The 17,382-nt window shown below is 48.8% G+C and overlaps 1 protein-coding gene across 1 annotated transcript; it reads right to left on the bottom strand.

Moving 5' to 3' along the window:
* Positions 1 to 6,734: 6,734 nt before the first annotated feature.
* On the bottom strand, positions 6,735 to 13,951 carry LOC123170346 (pumilio homolog 5). Its single transcript, XM_044588194.1, has 10 exons — positions 13,649 to 13,951; positions 12,415 to 13,009; positions 10,404 to 11,821; positions 10,091 to 10,232; positions 9,882 to 9,989; positions 8,563 to 8,775; positions 8,354 to 8,464; positions 7,875 to 8,069; positions 7,229 to 7,400; positions 6,735 to 7,117 (listed from the first exon to the last, which is right to left on the bottom strand). The coding sequence occupies exons 2-10, from the start codon at positions 13,003 to 13,005 to the stop codon at positions 7,095 to 7,097; spliced, it is 2,973 nt and encodes a 990-aa protein (XP_044444129.1). The 5' UTR covers positions 13,006 to 13,009; positions 13,649 to 13,951; the 3' UTR covers positions 6,735 to 7,094.
* Between the last annotated feature and the right edge of the window lie 3,431 nt (positions 13,952 to 17,382).

The raw sequence follows: 17,382 nt of genomic DNA, 5'->3' as shown, positions 1-17,382 counted from the left end.
CAGCAAGGCATGTATTGTATTGTTGCCATCGAGGATAAAAAGATGGGGTTTATATCATATTGCTTGAGTTTATCCCTCTACATCATGTCATCTTGCCTAATGCGTTACTCTGTTCTTATGAACTTAATACTCTAGATGCATGCTGGATAGCGGTCGATGTGTGGAGTAATAGTAGTAGATGCAGAATCGTTTCGGTCTACTTGACATGGACGTGATGCCTATGTTCATGATCATGCCTAGATATTCTCATAACTATGCGCTTTTCTATCAATTGCTCGGCACTAATTCGTTCACCCACCGTAATATATGCTATCATGAGAGAAGCAACTAGTGAAACCTATGGCCCCCGGGTCTACTTTAAATCATATTATTTTCCATCAACTAGCTATTTCTGTCGCCGTTTATTTTGCAATCTTTAATTTCAATCTATACAACAAAAATACCAAAAATATTTATCTTATTATCTTTATCAGATCTCACTTTTGCAAGTGGTCGTGAAGGGATTGACAACCCCTTTATCGCGTTGGTTGCAAGGTTCTTGATTGTTTGTGCAGGTACTAGGCGATTTGCGTGTAGTCTCCTACTGGATTGATACCTTGGTTCTCAAAAACTGAGGGAAATACTTACACTACTTTGCTGCATCACCCTTTCCTCTTCAAGGGAAAACCAACGCATGCTCAAGAGGTAGCAATCTCCTACAAAACCCTAGCCCCGTCATCTATATAAGGTGGGGGCTAGGGATAGCCATTGGCATCTACATCTACATCCGTAGAATCATACTCTCACATGAGGTACTCCACCATGAATACAAACCAAAAGCAAGACGTACGGTGTTACTCATTCCCGGAGGCTAGAGTCTAAGTAACTTCCTCGTGTGATCTCCGATCAGCTACTTCCGGCCACGGTCGCTACCCTACCAGGGGTACTAACGAGTTTATGCACCGTCAGTTGACGCACTAGGCATGAGCCTTGTCAACGGCCCAATTGAGGGCTCGGGTTTCAGCTCTCCTCTGATACAGGAACGACCCCGGAAGCCGCGGGATGAGGAACCGTGACGCGTAGGCCCGAAGGCCTTTCCGAATCGGGACGCGACGAGAAGCGGTGAACCCGTGGGGCTCGGGGTTGAAGACTTGCAAGTACCACTAGGCCATGCAACATGCAGGCCCGAAAACATCCCTGAAGCCGACTCACGAAAGCAAGCCTGGGCTCTCAGAGATCGAGGCGCTTCAACCCCAAACACGCTCGGGGGCTACTGACGGTGTAATACACACACAGGGGGTGGCCACTCGGTGGGGAGCCTGGCAGCAGGCACATCTCAGGGCCCATGAAGCTCTGCGAAGACCTAACCATAGGAGGAATCCCCCGGATAAACCACAAGGATCATCTTGGCGAGAAAGCCAAGATGGCGGCGGGTTAGATCGGATCGATCTCCTGTAAAACCCTAGACCCCATCATCTATATAAGGTGGGGGCTAGGGAAGGTATCTACATCTGTAGGATCACACTCCCTGTAGTCTCATACTTCATCCTCCATTGTAAGCCTCACACGAGGTACTCCACCATGAATACAAACCAAAAGCAGGACGTAGGGTGTTACTCCTTCCCGGAGGCCCGAACCTAGGTAACTTCCTCATGTGATCTCCCATCTGGTACTTCTAGTAACGTTCGCCACCCTATCAAGGATAATGATGGTTTTATGCATCGTCACGGGCACAAGATGGATTTCCTAAAGCGGGATTCATGGTACGACGGTTGCGAATTTTACACTCTTCCTCGACTACATCGATGGGATGCGGTGGATTCGGGTCTAGGTTAGCATGGGGACGTTCCCTGGTCGACATGCCACAGTGACATGTGTTGTGCAATGGTGTCATCGACTCAAAAAGCCATTAATTATGACGACGGTGTTTCCCTGACTGTGCGATGGTGGAAATTGTGCTTCTTCTCTGCCGAGCGCCTCGGCGGCGTTGGATTTTGATTGCAATTGTTAGTTTCGGTGTGCATGGATCCTTATGGACCTTCGTGTGTTCTTTCATGCCTTGGGATCCTCTCTGCATAGTTTCCAGGACATCTGTCAACTCCTAGTTTCTTTAGTCGTTGTTGCCGTGTGTTTGTACATATTTTTGATTAATGATATGCACGGTTTACTAAAAAAGATAAAGTGGTTATTAGTCCCCCGGAAAAAAAGGTTGCTATTAGAAGCGTTAATTTAATTTCGCTAACCTGGATTTGTCTAATTGCTGGGTATTGCTTAAAAAGATGGGATCAATTTGATTTGTTGCGAAATGCCCTCAGAATCAAAAGGCGAATTTTCATTCACAAGAATGTGGTGCGAGTAATTTGGCTATTTGGGTGCACTCTAAACACGCCACGTGGCATGTTTCTTCCTGGGAATTATTGTTTACTTCACATTCTTTTTTCGCGAATACGCAAAGCTTGCGTATCATTTCATTGATAGAAAGAGTAGAATAAGTATAACGGGGGTACAACACATGACACGAACGCAGACATGCGTGTACATGGTGCCCAGAGCAGATAGACAAGGGATGCTCGGACCGAAAAGGAGAACAACACAGCTAAATCAACCAAGCCCGAACCGACAAAGCCAAACCAACAATGAGTCCTAACATCACCAAAGCCAACATTGGGGGCACCGCGAGCAAGCAAGATAGCGCCTTCAAGAAGGAACACGACGCCGGACGTCTTCGCCATCCGGTCCGGAGCAGCCGGACCTAGGGTTTCCCCTGAGCTCGAAGAGGGGCGCAGCCGAAGGCCATGGTAGCGCCTCCAAGAAGGAAAAACGACACCCGCGGGCGCCGCCGCTGCCAGCAACGGCAAGCCGAGCAGGGATTTCTCCCTGGCCTGAGGCTGAACAATCCCATAGCCGCCGAATATGGTATTGAAGACGAGGAAGCCAACGCTGGCCGGAACAAAGCCGAAGGGAGTGGTGGGGCTGCACTTGCCGTCGGTGGGTGGCACCGCATCCGAACCTACGAGTGTCGGTTCTGGCAAAAGCGGGAAGCTTCAAGGCGTACAGGGTAAGGTCGGCAGCGAAGCAAGGACCACCGCGAGGGGAGGCGACGGCGACCGGCAAGCTAGGACTGGAGGGACGCAGATCCAAGCTGTCGTGGTCGGAGCCATCAAGCCAACAGCAAACCAAGCGAGCTGGAAGGAACGCAGCCACTGGTTGCCAAAGCTAGAGCCGCCCGGCATAGAATGTTGGCAAGCCTAGAACACCGGAGAACGCGGGTTCAAGGCCGCCGGGGCCGGAGCAACACCAACAAACACCCGCCGCGAGGTGCACCGCGCCAGCCACAACCACTGAAGCCTTGCCACTGCCGCACTAGAGCCAGACGCCAGGACTCGAGGGGGGAGGGGCCGCCGGAGAAGGGGGTGCTAGCGCGAAGCAGGCCGAGGCAGGCCGCATGCACCCCGAAAACCAGTGCAGGCCCCGCACCCAAACGCAGCCGACAACAGCACCAGCGGCAAACTGGGCCGCGCCGCCGGGGGGAGGGGAGGGTTGCGCCGCCGGACCGGCAGGAGTCGGGCAGCAGCTGGAGGGGGGGTCGCCCGCGGCGGCCTAGAGAAGAGCACAGGGACGGGGGTTGGTGCGGCACGCCCGGAGCCGCGCGGGAGGGCATGGCGACGAGGAAGGCCGGATCCAGCCGCACAGCTCGGCCAGGGCACACCCGCAACCCCGTCGGGCCGGCAAGAAGCAGCCGCCGCGAGGGGGTGTCGTCGCGACGAGGGGTGGGGGAGCGCGAGGGGGCTAGATCCGCCCCGCCGCCGCCTTTCCGGGGTCCGGCGCGGCTTCGCCGGCCGGCCCTCCGGCGGCGGCGGCGCGGGGGAAGGGCGGCGGGGGTGCCTGCTAGCTGCGGCGGCTAGGGTTCCCCCCGTGTCGCCAGAGGAGGGCGACGCGGGGGAGACATCTTTACTTCACATTCTTGAAAATGATAATTTTCTGTTTACCCAATTTACAACATGATTGTATTATTTCAAACAAATGAATCTGTCTAGGTATCAATCGACCGAGATCTTAATTCCCTAGATATAGAAGTTCAACTTTTTTTTGCGAATGATATAGAAGTGCAACTTGCTCTTTCACTAAACTAGAATTGCATGTTCGGAATGGATAAACCGAGACTTAAGGAATTCCCAGTTGATTGAGACTCAGCAAAACATTTTGTTATCAGAAGAAGAATGCCACGAAGGTCATGCAGTGACAATATGATTGTTGTCTGATGCATCGTGCCGCTTGTGAGGAGTGAGACACGAGAAGGAGCGATCTCCAAAGTGGCCATTTGGCCACACTCCACAGCACAAAATGCTAAGAAGACTCAGGCCTTGCTCTGACCGTCCATCCGCGATCACGCGGTCCAGCTTTCTCCTGGCGGGCATATAATACTTGGCGCCAGCAATGTGCAGCACATACCAATACGCACGCCCGCACGTACTTACAAGCCGGCCGGCCGGCCATGTGCCCCACCACCGTCCCGGTGACCGGCGCTGACATGGACGACACCGTCCTTGCAAAGCTTCGTGCCTCGCGAGCCGCCATCGTCTCGGTGCTCTCCGACGCTGCCGGGGCGGAAGCTGCCATCGATGAGGCCGGCGACCGCCTCACTGACCTCCTGTCCAGCGCCTCTTCGCCGTCCTCCTCCAACCTCCAGTCCAAGGCCGTGGCGGCGCGGGCACTGCGCGCGCGCATCGACCGCGCCGTCGCCCCGGCCGAGCCACTCCTCGCGGCTCTGCGCCGGGTGTCTTCCCTCGCCGAGGAGGCCGCGCAGCTCCCGGAGAACCCGGCCGACACCGAGAGCGCCGTCGCCTTCGTCGACCGCGTGGACCAGATGCGCGACGCCATCGAGGACGTGGTGGCACGAGGGGACGAGGCCGTCCGGAGGGTGGAGGAGGCGGTCGGGTTCCTTGGCCGTACCACCACCAAAGCCGCCGGCCGCTGCCGGGTGCGGCGGCTCACCGAGGCGGCTTCCGCGCTGCGCGCTGTGTACGAGACGGAGGCGGAGGCGATGCGCTTCGAGGGCCCGCTCGACGAGGCGCTGCTCGGCCTCCAGGATCTCTTCGAGGCGGTCCTGCTCAGGCTCAAGCACGCCGCGCCTGCGGACGATGCCGGCGCCGTGGGCGACACGGACGAGTATGAACTCGGCACGGACGACGAGGTGGACGCCGCCGCGAGGATGGCGAAGACGCTGGCCGGCAACGACTGCCTGGACATCTGCGTCGACATCTACGTCAAGGCGAGGTACAGGAGAGCGGCCAAGGCGATGATGCGGCTGGACCCGGCGTACCTCAAGGCTTACACGGCCGAGGCCATCGACGGCATGGAGTGGGAGGCGCTGGAGTCCTCCATGGCGCTGTGGAGCCCGCACTTCCACGTGGCCATCGCCTCCGTGCTCACGGCGGAGCGGCGGCTGTGCGCGCGGGTGCTCGCGCACCTCCCGCCGGCGGTCTGGCCCGAGTGCTTCGCCAAGATCGCCGCGCGCATCGTGGCCGCGTTCTTCCGCTTCGCCGACGGCGTGGTCGCGGCCGAGCGGGAGCCGCAGAGGCTGTTCAAGCTGCTCGACATGTTCGACGCGGTGGCACGGGAGAGGGACCGCCTCGACGCGCTCTTCTCCGGCGAGTCGGCCACGCTGGTCGCCATCCGTGAGCGAGCGAGCGAGGTGGAGCGCGCCCTCGCCCGTGCCGCGGCCGGCGTGTTCTACGAGTTCGGCCTCCGCGTTGAGACGCACTACATCGCCGGCGCCGGCGCCGGGACCGACGCCGTGCACGTGCCCAAGATCGTCCGCTACGCCGTGAACTACCTGAAGTGCCTCGCGTCCGACGACTACCGCGGGCTCATGGACACCGCGCTGCGAGCGGAGCGCGAGCGCGGCGGCGCCGGCGACGGCGATGAGGACGGGGGCGAAGCGGAGGGCGGAGGAGGCCGCGCGGCGCTCGCGGAGGCGGCGTCGAACGTGCTGGAGGCGCTGCACCGGCACGTGGAGGCGGCCCGCAAGGTGTGCGCGGACGCGGTGGCGGGGCACGTCATGGCCATGAACGCGTACTGGTACATATACATGCGCACCCGGGGCAGCGACCTGTCGAAGCTGATCGGCGAGGAGCCCATTAAGCGGCGGTACAAGACCTCGGCCGAGGAGGCGGCGTGGGAGTACCAGGACGCGGCGTGGAGCCCGCTGGTCCGGCTCCTCGGCGGCAGCGGCGGCAAGGCGTGGCCGGCCGACGAGGCGCGGGAAAAGGCGGCGGCGTTCGCCGGCGTGCTGGAGGAGAGGGTGAGGAAGCACGGGGCGGAGTACAAGATCCCGGACGGCGACCTACGGGCGCAGATCAAGGCCGCGGTGACCAAGGCGGTGCGCGGCGCGTACGCCGGGTTCGTGAAGGCGAACGAGAAGGCGGTGGCTGGCGGGAGGCGGGAGCTCCTGCAGGTGGACGTCGTCGAGAGCATGGTGAGGCGGGTGTTCGAGGAGATGGGCGACGGTGAAGCCGGCGGCAAGGGCATGGGCCGGACGAGGAGCAGCGGCCGGGTACGGCGGGAGAGCGGCAACATCGACGGGTTCGAGGCCAACTAAAGTTACTACTACAGCACGCACGCCATGGACAACACGATCCAATTTCAGCGTGGAATAATATTTTTGCATGTTGGTTCTTGTTACTACCAGTTACTGTAATCTGCAATAAATCACAGGCCATTTTCTCCTCAGTCAACCCAATGAATGGACGATGTTTTACCACACAACTGGAGATTTTAAGCAAGCAACCAAGCCATTACATTACCAAGCAGTCAAGATACACACATGTATCACACATACAAGCCAAACCACTGGTACTATACATATTTTGCACACGGCTACCAACTAGTGCAGTGTGGATAAGCACACCCTAACATATCAACATAGATACACTGGTGCGCACAGAATAAACCTTGTGCCTAGCACCTCCCTACACTGCCTAAACAAAGTCACATATGTACAATCTTCCTTTGCTGGAGTTCCAAGTCTTGTTAGCACTTTGAAGCACCGCGGTTCCAAGTTATGGTTTCTTCCTTGCTGATGAATTTGCCGGGCGTTGAGGCATTCCCGTCGCTTATGAGTCACACTCGGCATCTCCTGGAAGGATCATAGGATTAAATATACTTCAAGATATTGGAGCTGAAGCAAAGCACAGGGAAGAAAGGTTGACTGATTCATCATAAAGTATCGCTAATTCAAGAGGCTCACCTTCACCGCAAAGCTGCTCGACTCGGCTCGCGATATGTTTGCCATAGGTGTACTTCCTCAGTGCTTGCAAGTGACCCTTTACACGGCTGACCAGAAGTTCCCGCTGCTCATCGTTGCATGTTTCAAGTATCTTCTGAACAACATAATTAGCATACTGATCCTTCATCATTGCCTAATTGCATAGCAAGTGGTTAGCAAATGAAATCACAGGAATTTAATAGTGAACAAGCTTAGAATCTACTTCCTCTGTTCCTAAATATAAGTCTTTGTAGAGATTCCACTATGAACCACATACGGATGTATATAGATGTATTTTAAGTATAGATTCATTCATTTTGCTCCGTATGTAGTCCATCTAGTGGAATCTCTACAAAGACTTATATTTAGGAACGGAGGGAGTAGAATCAACGGAATCAGTAACAATAGACGGTACAAAGATACAGGACTCGGATTCCTCAGTCAGGCTTGGAAATGTAACTCTCACTGCTAAATTGTCATTATCTGATTCCACATGGGATAATACTGCCTACTTCAGACTTAAGACTTGTACTGCGGAGCATTACTGCCTTAAAATTTATCAGCAAAAAAAGGAGGGAAAGAAAAGGGATGGAAACATTGCGTTAAAGTGTCAAATTATCATACATACCAGCAAGGTATCATTTCCGTCAGTCTGCTCCACAATCTCTCTGATTAGAAGATCTCGTTCCGCAATATCTCCATGTTGGAAACACTTCTCTATCACATTTGATGCAAATTTATTTTGGCTCATGGTGACAACCTGCCCAGCCAACTTACTGATAATTTGAGCCCTTTCATGACTTTTTCCTTTTTCCACAACATGCTGCAAAAGAGACGGAAAAAAGAAATAAGCTGATATATTATGACGTAAAGTAGCCAAGGGCACTTCACTCACATCATCTGGTATCATAGAACTCCATAGCATATTCTTTTGCGACAAATGAACCAAAGGCAGGTCATTTTTTTAGAAAAGGACCAAAGGCAGGTCATAACTGGAGATGTATTTTGTGTTTATTACAGCCACTCAGCCAGTTTATAAATCAACAACTACTGTGCACTTTTTAGAATATGGCAAAAGATACAGAATCAAATTGCAAATAATTTCACCTGTGTGACATAGTTGCCATACTGGTCTTGTGCGAGGATGCAAGCGGACTGCAATATTTCATCTATTATGCACTGACCTCGTGAATCACCACCACAATGCTCCAAAACTCTCTGCAGACAAGTGTATGGATTGAAGGGAGAAAGAAAGTCAGTGTGACAGGATCAAGTAGCAAATTCGTATCAAGCATTATTCTGAAGTCTGAACCCACCTGAATAACACGGCAACCATATGGATGCATTGAAAGGCTAGCAACTTGTCCCCGAAAAGCAGATACTACAAAACCAATATGTTCCGTGGGGACACACTCTATGCACTTCTGTATAACATGATTCCCATTTTGGTCACGAACACATCGCATAATATTTCCATCAAGCTCGCGGACCAGATCTATTTTCTGGTCAAGTTCCATAACTTCCAGAGCCTGCATATTATAGAAGAGAATTAAACAAGCAAAAATTAATAATAACTGCAGGACACATCAGATATTATGGCGTATGCTGGTTGCATCCAGAATTCCTATACCGTGCCAACATGTAACTGCCAGGTTACACACTAATTTACATAGCAGATTACACACTAATTTCTACTTGTTATTTTGAATTTCCTAAGTAAATTTTCCAATCATACTGATTGCACGCAGAAAATTATAATGTTCTCACGTACTGCCAACTACAGGTATACTTCAACCCATTTCTCCCAATTTCCTTATTACTCTAGCTCTCTTCAAAGCTTTCTACAAGCTGGTGATAACTTGATGAGACTTTCTTTACAAAATTGCATTTACCTCTCTTTGCACATTATCCCTGAAATCAGAAGTTTTTTCTGACTGGACACCATATTTAACTGATGTTACATGTCAGATGATCTAGTGAGGTAGCTTAATCTCAAAGGGTACACTCTTAATCCACAAGTTGGAACCAAACGCAAACTCTCAACCCTAGTTCTGACAAATCCTTATCTCTAATATAGCAATTGTCACTATTGTATTTTCAAGGCATATGATGTTGCCTGCCTTGGAGCTGTCATATCAGCCTTGGCCCATAAACAACCCATGATTATGTCAACACACTGAAATGGTGGAATAAGCTAACCTACCATAATTAACCACCAACCTTCTTTTTTCTACAGTTATCCAAGCGAACAAACCTAAGCTAGCCAAAGAGTAATTTGGGCTAATCAGGTTAGTTGCCAGACACAAAATCTAGGTTGCACCAACCTACATATGTTTAAGCTTAGCTAACCTAGTTATCCATTGCAAACAAAATGCAGCCATGCCACTTGTTCATGCATACAAGGGTACCGTCCAGAATGTATGATAAACTCAGTAGCTAATTCTTGAGATAAACAGCTTTATAACTTTTAAGTGAACATCCCAAGTAAACCCCAAAAAATGCTATAAATACATGGGGGAAACTAGATACATAATAGACGAACAAGGTGCATACTCATAGACCCATATCTTTACAATTAACACAGAACGAGATCGGGCTGGACTAAAAACAGGCAAATGTTAAAGAGTAAGAGTACCTTTTGTATTACTCGGCATCCATACATCTGAAGGCTCAAAGGTACAACATGACCAGCAAGCTTGGCGGCAAGATCCCTTCTTTGCTCAGGAGTTCCATGTTCAAAAAACTGCAGAGATTACATGTCACTTTTTTGTACAACCAGCAGTTACCATGTGCGACAAAGTGATGCAGACAATTTGCTCCACATAACAGATAACCGGAGCATACCTTTTGGATCACATAATTCCCGAACACATCAGTCATTAAAGATGAAGCATGAGGAAGAACTTCTGCAAACACGGCTGCCTTCTCTTCAGCAGTGCAGTTTTCCAATTTCTGCTGGATGAAACGGCTACCATGTTGGTCAGCGCTGAGGTCAAGAGCACATCACGCATTAGCGACCAAAACTGGTATTGGTGTATATATGCTTAGTTAGAAGTTAGAATGATACATATGCTGAGATGCATGCCTAATAGAATGATAAATATGCTAAAATGCATATCAAATTAGAATGATAAATAATCAACACAACACAACTAACCTGAAATCTACTATGCGACCTGTGATATCAGATAGCTCAACCCTACGTGCTCTGTTAGACTTCAGTTCTTCCAGGAAAGTGCATGCCTTCGGGTTATCAAATTTCTCCCTTTCTCGCTGCCCTTGAAACCCAGAAACAGCAGTGATACTTCTTGAGGCGGACTGAAACCTCGCAGAATCATTTCTACCAGAGGGGGGAATTCCAGAGAAAGGTTGCCCCTGAAACACTGGGCTTGTTGGATAAGTCAATGGCGCTCCAACATAGGGTGAAATGCCATGATAATTTGGAACAGTTCCTCCTCTTAGGGTTGTAGGAGAATTAAAAATTCCAGTTTTTGGAAGTTGAAGCCTCTGATCAGATGGATATTGAGCTTGAGGAAATAACTTACGTGGATCAAAATTATCAGCAACATTTCCAAAAACACTACCCCTTGGAGCCAATGTATTATATTGATTTCCACTAGCATACTGTGGAAAAGAGGGATGCTGAAAGAACTGAAAAAAGTTCGGGTCGGGAATAGGTGGCTGCATGGGAACCCCGAGTTGCCCATACATTTTATATGGCTGAACAAACTCGGTTCCTGCAGTAAGATTCCCTGCTGAAGGAAAACCAGATGGCCTACCACTAAAGCTTGGAGTCATAGGACTGTCTAGAGGTGTCGCAGCAGAACTCTGGGGAGAATAGCTAGTCATAACGGGTGGGAAACCTGAACCACCCAAAGCATACCCAGCAGTCACATAAGGATTTGCCAATACACTGGCTGGATGCAAATTCTGATAATATGGGCTTCCAAAAGAATTCGGTGTATAAAAGGGTGTTGGCATACCAAGTTGAGGTAAAAGTTGCTGCATGTCACCAGTGGGTAGTTTTAGCTGAGTATGAGACACGTTGTCAACAAAAGGAACATTGGGCAGATGTGCTCCATGAGGAGTCATTGGCATATGGTCGCCTTGGACTAGAGGTGAGAAGCCATACTGCTGCAAGAAATTGCCCTGCCACTGCTGCTTAACTTGTGACGTAGTCGGGCTATCCAAACATAACTTCAAATTCTTCATGCTAGACTCCACAACATCAAGTTCAGTAACAACTGCCCCACTGACAGGCACATCATTTCCAGGCTTCATGTCTATGCTCTGCTTTTCTTGCTGTTGCTCAGAAATTTGTACAGTAGGGTTATTATCAGAACATGATGAACTGGGAACAGATGTAGATGAAAGATTGTTGCTAAGAGTACTTCTCAGTACACTGGCCAAAGGTACAGGTGTCCACGAATTCAACCCTGACGGCTTGACAACATCATGTGGCAAATTCCTTGATGAGTCAATATTAGAATGGACAGCTATGCCATCACCAATACTGCTGCTTGATAGATGTGAAGAGTTATCATACAACGAATCGGGGTTCTGCTGGAAGCTCTCCTAGAGAAAATATGAACAGATAATGAGATGATCAACTGTAACATGCTTGGACATAAAATTAAAATATTAAAGTAATGTCAACATTTTTGCATGTGCAGCATGGAAAAAATGTAACTAAACATGACCATTAATTGTGCATCTATGCAAAAGAAAAACTCAGTGTTATGCAAGTGCAACTAACAGGTGTTCCAAAGATATTTTCAGTGCCACCATATTTTCTGCCCAATCATCCTTGTTTTGGTATATTTACAAGATATGCAGCAAGATTACTAGATTAGCGCAACCAATGAATACTTTAACTATCCAAACAAAAGCCAACCATTTCTAACAAAGGAGTGCTAATTTTCCTTCAAATTGGAGTTGAAAGATTGGCTGATATTGATATAAGCACAAGGTAGCTCGTTTGCAACTTCTTGCAATAAGCTTGATGGCATCTTAATATAGGAAGGTAATTGCATTAATACTTTGATCCAACACAGTTATTATTACTAGTTCAAGGAGGTACAGAGACCAAGCATCCCTGAGCGGCACATAATCGATCAGAAAAATGGAAAGCAGGCAAGAGAGATTTATGGTCTACGTGGAACACTCACCTGCACAAAATCCACAAGATTCATCTGTTCATCATCTGCAGAACTCGAATCCAACCTTGGAGACTTATCATCTTCAGGTTCTTCCTTGTGAGTTGATAGAGTAGATCGAGGTATAAATAAGGAGCCTTTATTGCTGTCATCTTGGGAGACCACTCTCCATTCTTTAACCTTGCCAACACGGTTCATGAAGCGGCGGCTCTCCCTTGAGATTAGTGGAGGAGGAAGCCTTGGGTTCAAATTCACCTTGGAACCATAATAGTCAAAGTATGCAGGATCAGCACGTAACTGCTCCTCAGCCGTGGAACTGCCAGTCACATTGTCCAAGTTACCTAAACTGGTGTCAAAGTTTCCACTCCGCTGACCTATAAGATTACCAAGAGCAGCCAGAGATCCCTCCATGCTAGGAGGTGCGCTTCCACTTCGATTTGGGACAGATTCCCCCCAGCCCCCATAAATCCCACTGCCATTCTCCACAAACCCCAGCCCTTCTCCTGGAAGATTTCCCAGTGGAGAGTCGAATGCTCCGAAATCCTTAGTCCAGCCACCAGCCCCTGCCCCTCCAATTAACCGAACAGCACTCTGTGTGGCCATTACACTGCAAGGAACCATATGAAAGGGGGAAAATGAATATTTAGTGTTTATCAATTGACTATATTAGCAAGTTCATTCAGGAGCAACTGGATTTACCGATTTGGCATATTCAACAGGCAACAGAATAAGTTTTGTTGAAGCAAATGATTTCCAAAGTTACTGTTTCATATTAGGAAACTATGAATGACAGAATAACAACAACATACAAGAAGAGTACCCAAACATGCTAAAGGTACCAAGCCTCGAAATCTCTCGAAGATGCGAAATGTGGCATTATAACTTGCAGTAAATGGAAATGACTAGTCAAGGAGAAGCCTAAAGCAATGGATTACATGCTTGCAGCCCAACCACACAGCAATTCCAAAGCGGAAGCGCCCAATTTGCACCTAAAAGGCAAGAGCTTGGCAGCGAAATCAGGCATAAATCCATCAAACGCCTGGACATAAAGTTAGGCCATCCCCGACGCCCTCAATCCTGTACCTCCGAATCACAACAAAATCGAGGAAAACCCAGGCTCCTTTCTGTTCCGGTGAGTCTTTTAGACGACCTTTTTTTTGTTCTAGTGAGGTGGCCTGATTACATACGGGAGTGAGAGAGAGCGAGAGCGAGAGAGAGAGAAAGAACGAAAGAGAGGGATAGGTACCTTGACGCCTCCGAGCCAGCCGAAGCTTCCAAACCCTAGGCGAGCACCAGCGCCAGCACGAGCCCGGCCTCCTCCGTCTCCTCACCCTCCTCGGCCCCAAGCCGCGGCAGCTGGCCAGGCCTCGCTTCCCTCTCCCTCTACCTCCCCGGAGAACAACCAGCTCGAGCCCCCCCTTCTCCCTCTCGTCGCCGCCGATCTTCTCCTTCTGGAAGCCTTCCTTCTCCTCTCTCGGTCTTCCCCTCTTTCTCTTTTGCGGGCGGAGAAAAAGGATGTCGCTTCTAAAACCCTCGAACCGCTTGCTTGCTGCGGGCGGCGGCGCCGTCCCCACTGCTTTGAGGGTCGTGCTGGGAGGTGATGTGCGGCGAGGATGCGGTGGTGGTGACGGTGACGGGCCTATCTGGTACGCCAACGTGTCGCCGGAGCACGGGGCACAGGGGTCAGCTAGGTGACGGTGGCAGGTGCGCTAGACGCTACGGCCACCCCAGTGGGGCAGCTCTACTCGGAACGTGGAAATGGCTCTTCCAGAGAACCAAATATTCGATGCAAAAAAAAAAAAGAGAACCAAATATTGTATATACGATTAGAGCATCTCCAATAGAAGATATAGATGTAAAAATAACTTTTTTGACATCTTTAAGGCCCAAAAACGCACCTTTTTAACAGATAATGTATATAAAAAAAGTACATCATCTGCTCCAAGTATTATAAAATACAACACCTGAAGATACAAATTTGTATCTCCACCTCCCAGATGATGTAAAAACACGGTCGCTCGGTCGTTGCGTACATGGCAGAATGACAAGTGCACGCACAGAAAAAGTGTCAGCTGTCAAAGAAAAGGTGTTGCGGAAGTGAACCGTGCTACAGGAAGGATGGGTGGAAGATGTTGACGGAGTAGTGTCCAAACACGGAGGCAAGGATGATGGCGGTGTGATCTTGAGGGGTCATGCTGGGGACTCCCGAGCTGCTACATGTCATGTGTATCAACAAGCCTCGGATGCAGAGGAGGTGGAGATTATGGCATGCAAACACGTTGTTTAGCTAGCTGTGGAGACCAACGTCTAGAAGCTACACTTGAAGACAGATAACAAGACGACGACGTCCATGCTAAGAGAACCAAGGAAGAACCTGGCGGCGGTCGGGCCAAGAATTGAAGAGATCAAAGGGTTGTTTCACTCGTTTCAAAAGGTGAAGGTCACATGGGGTAGTCGTTCAACAAATGTTGCCACTCATAAATTAGGAAGAGTAGGGGTAGGAGAAAAATTGTGTAAGGTGTGACTCATGGTGCCACCATACTTTATCTTAAACTAGCAAACATGATCGTATGTTGTGACGGGAGGCAAAAATATTACGCCCTAGCCAAATAAGTATGGCTCAATACCCTGACATGTGATCGTCCACTATTTTAACACAGTGGCCCACCATGTTTATCTTTCTTCCCCCTCACTGATGATGGTCCTGATGTCCACGGGATCACAATGCATTCGACGTGGTAAATCCCAAGGCTACGAGCTTGCAACTGCACGCCACACTTGTCATTGTGTCATGCAAGGGAATGTTTAAAACTTTAAAAACAAATCTCATCGTCCACAAACTACTCCCAATGCCTAGACATATAAAGACTTTTCAATAACTAATCAAATCCTAGACATAAAAGAATTCCGAATCATCGAACAGTTTTTTGAATGAACAAACATTTCTTTGAAATTGGAATTTTCTTTTGAAATTCACGAATATTTGTTTTCTTTAGACGAACATTTTTTGAAATGCATAAACAATTTTTGAATTCATGAACATTTTTTGACTCGGCAATGGGGAGCAAATTTTGCAATTCGTAATTTTTTGAATTTTTTTGAACATTTTCTAAAATTTCATGGACATTTTTTCAGATCCGCGAATATCTTTTGAATACATGATTGTTTTTTCAAAATCATGAACATTATTTTATTTCTAACCTTTATTCGCAAATCATGTATTTTTTATTTGCAAACAGTTTTTGAAAATCACCAACATTTTTTGAATCCGCAAATATTCTATGATTTCCCGAACATTTTTTGAATTGAAGAATATTTTTTTTCAAAAGTCGCAACATTTTGAAATTTGGAAATCCTGAATTAATTTAAAGAAGGAAAAAACAAAAAAGAAAAATGAGAAAAGAAAAGGCAAAAAAATGAAAAAAAAACAGGGGGTGTCACGCCCCGCGCATGTGTCAGCCCATGAACGCGTACGGGTGAGGAGGAGGTGCTGAAGGAAATATGCCCTAGAGGCAATAATAAAGTTGTTATTTATATTTCCTTATATCATGATTAATGTTCATTATTCATGCTAGAATTGTATTAACCGGAAACTTAGTGCATGTGTGAATACATAGACAAACAGAGTGTCCCTAGTATGCCTCTACTTGACTAGCTCGTTAATCAAAGATGGTTAAGTTTCCTAACCATAGACATGTGTTGTCATTTGATGAACGGGATCACATCATTAGAGAATGATGTGATGGACAAGACCCATCCATTAGCTTAGCATTATGATCATTTACTTTTATTGCTATTGCTTTCTTCATGACTTATACATGTTCTTCTGACTATGAGATTATGCAACTCCCGAATACCGGAAGGAACACCTTGTGTGCTATCAAACGTCACAACGTAACTGGGTGATTATAAAGATGCTCTACAGGTGTCTCCGATGGTGTTTGTTGAGTTGGCATAGATCAAGATTAGGATTTGTCACTCCGTGTATCGGAGAGGTATCTCTGGGCCCTCTCGGTAATGCATATCACTATGAGCCTTGCAAGCAATGTGACTAATGAGTTAGTTACGGGATGATGCATTACGGAACGAGTAAAGAGACTTGCCGGTAACGAGATTGAACTAGGTATGATGATACCGACGATCGAATCTCGGGAAAGTAACATACTGATGACAAAGGGAATAACGTATGTTGTTATGCGGTTTGACCGATAAAGATCTTCGTAGAATATGTAGGAGTCAATATGAGCATCCAGGTTCCGCTATTGGTTATTGACCGGAGATGTGTCTCGGTCATGTCTACATAGTTCTCGAACCCGTAGGGTCCGCACGCTTAATGTTCGATGACGATTTGTATTATGAGTTATGTGATTTGATGATTGAAGTTTGTTCGGAGTCCCGGATGAGATCACGGACATGACGAGGAGTCTCGAAATAGTTGATACATAAAGAATGATATATTGGAAGATGTTATTCGGACACCGGATGAGTTCCGAGAAGTACCGGGTAATTATCGGAGTGCCGGAGGGTTATCGGAACCCCCGGGGGAACTAATGGGCCTTGATGGGCCTTAGTGGAGAGAGAGGAGGGCCGCAAGGGGCTGCCCCCCCCCCCTTGGTAGTCCGAATTGGACTAGGGGAAGGGGGCGGCGCCCCCCTTTCCTTCCCCTCTCCCTCTCCCTTCCCTCTTCCCCCTTCCACCAAGTGGAATCCTACTAGGACTTGGAGTCCTAGTAGGACTCCTCTCCTTGGCGCGCCCTACAGGGGCCAGCTGGCCTCCCCCTCTCCTCCTTTATATACGGAGGCAAGGGGCACCCTAGAACACACAAGATCAATTGTCTTAGCCGTGTGCGATGCCCCCCTCCACAGTTTACCACCTCGGTCATATCGTCGTAGTGGTTAGGCGAAGCCCTGCGCCAGTAACTTCATCATCACCGTTGCCACGCCGTCGTGCTGACGGAACTCTACCTCGTCCTCAACTGGA

The sequence above is a fragment of the Triticum aestivum genome, chromosome 7D, assembly GCF_018294505.1.
Source record: "Triticum aestivum cultivar Chinese Spring chromosome 7D, IWGSC CS RefSeq v2.1, whole genome shotgun sequence".
Lineage (NCBI taxonomy): Eukaryota > Viridiplantae > Streptophyta > Magnoliopsida > Poales > Poaceae > Triticum > Triticum aestivum.
The sequence above is the reverse complement of the archived record's forward strand: the minus strand, read 5'-3'. Positions and strand labels throughout refer to the sequence as shown.

Bases quoted from the DNA above. Each gene is read 5' to 3' on its own strand.
- LOC123170346 (XM_044588194.1), bottom strand. From the start codon at position 13,005: ATGGCCACACAGAGTGCTGTTCGGTTAATTGGAGGGGCAGGGGCTGGT. The intron at 8,776-9,881 runs GTACTCTTACTC...TATAATATGCAG, and splicing joins GATGCCGAGTAATACAAAAG to GCTCTGGAAGTTATGGAACT. The intron at 7,118-7,228 runs GTGAGCCTCTTG...TGATCCTTCCAG, and splicing joins CGAGCAGCTTTGCGGTGAAG to GAGATGCCGAGTGTGACTCA.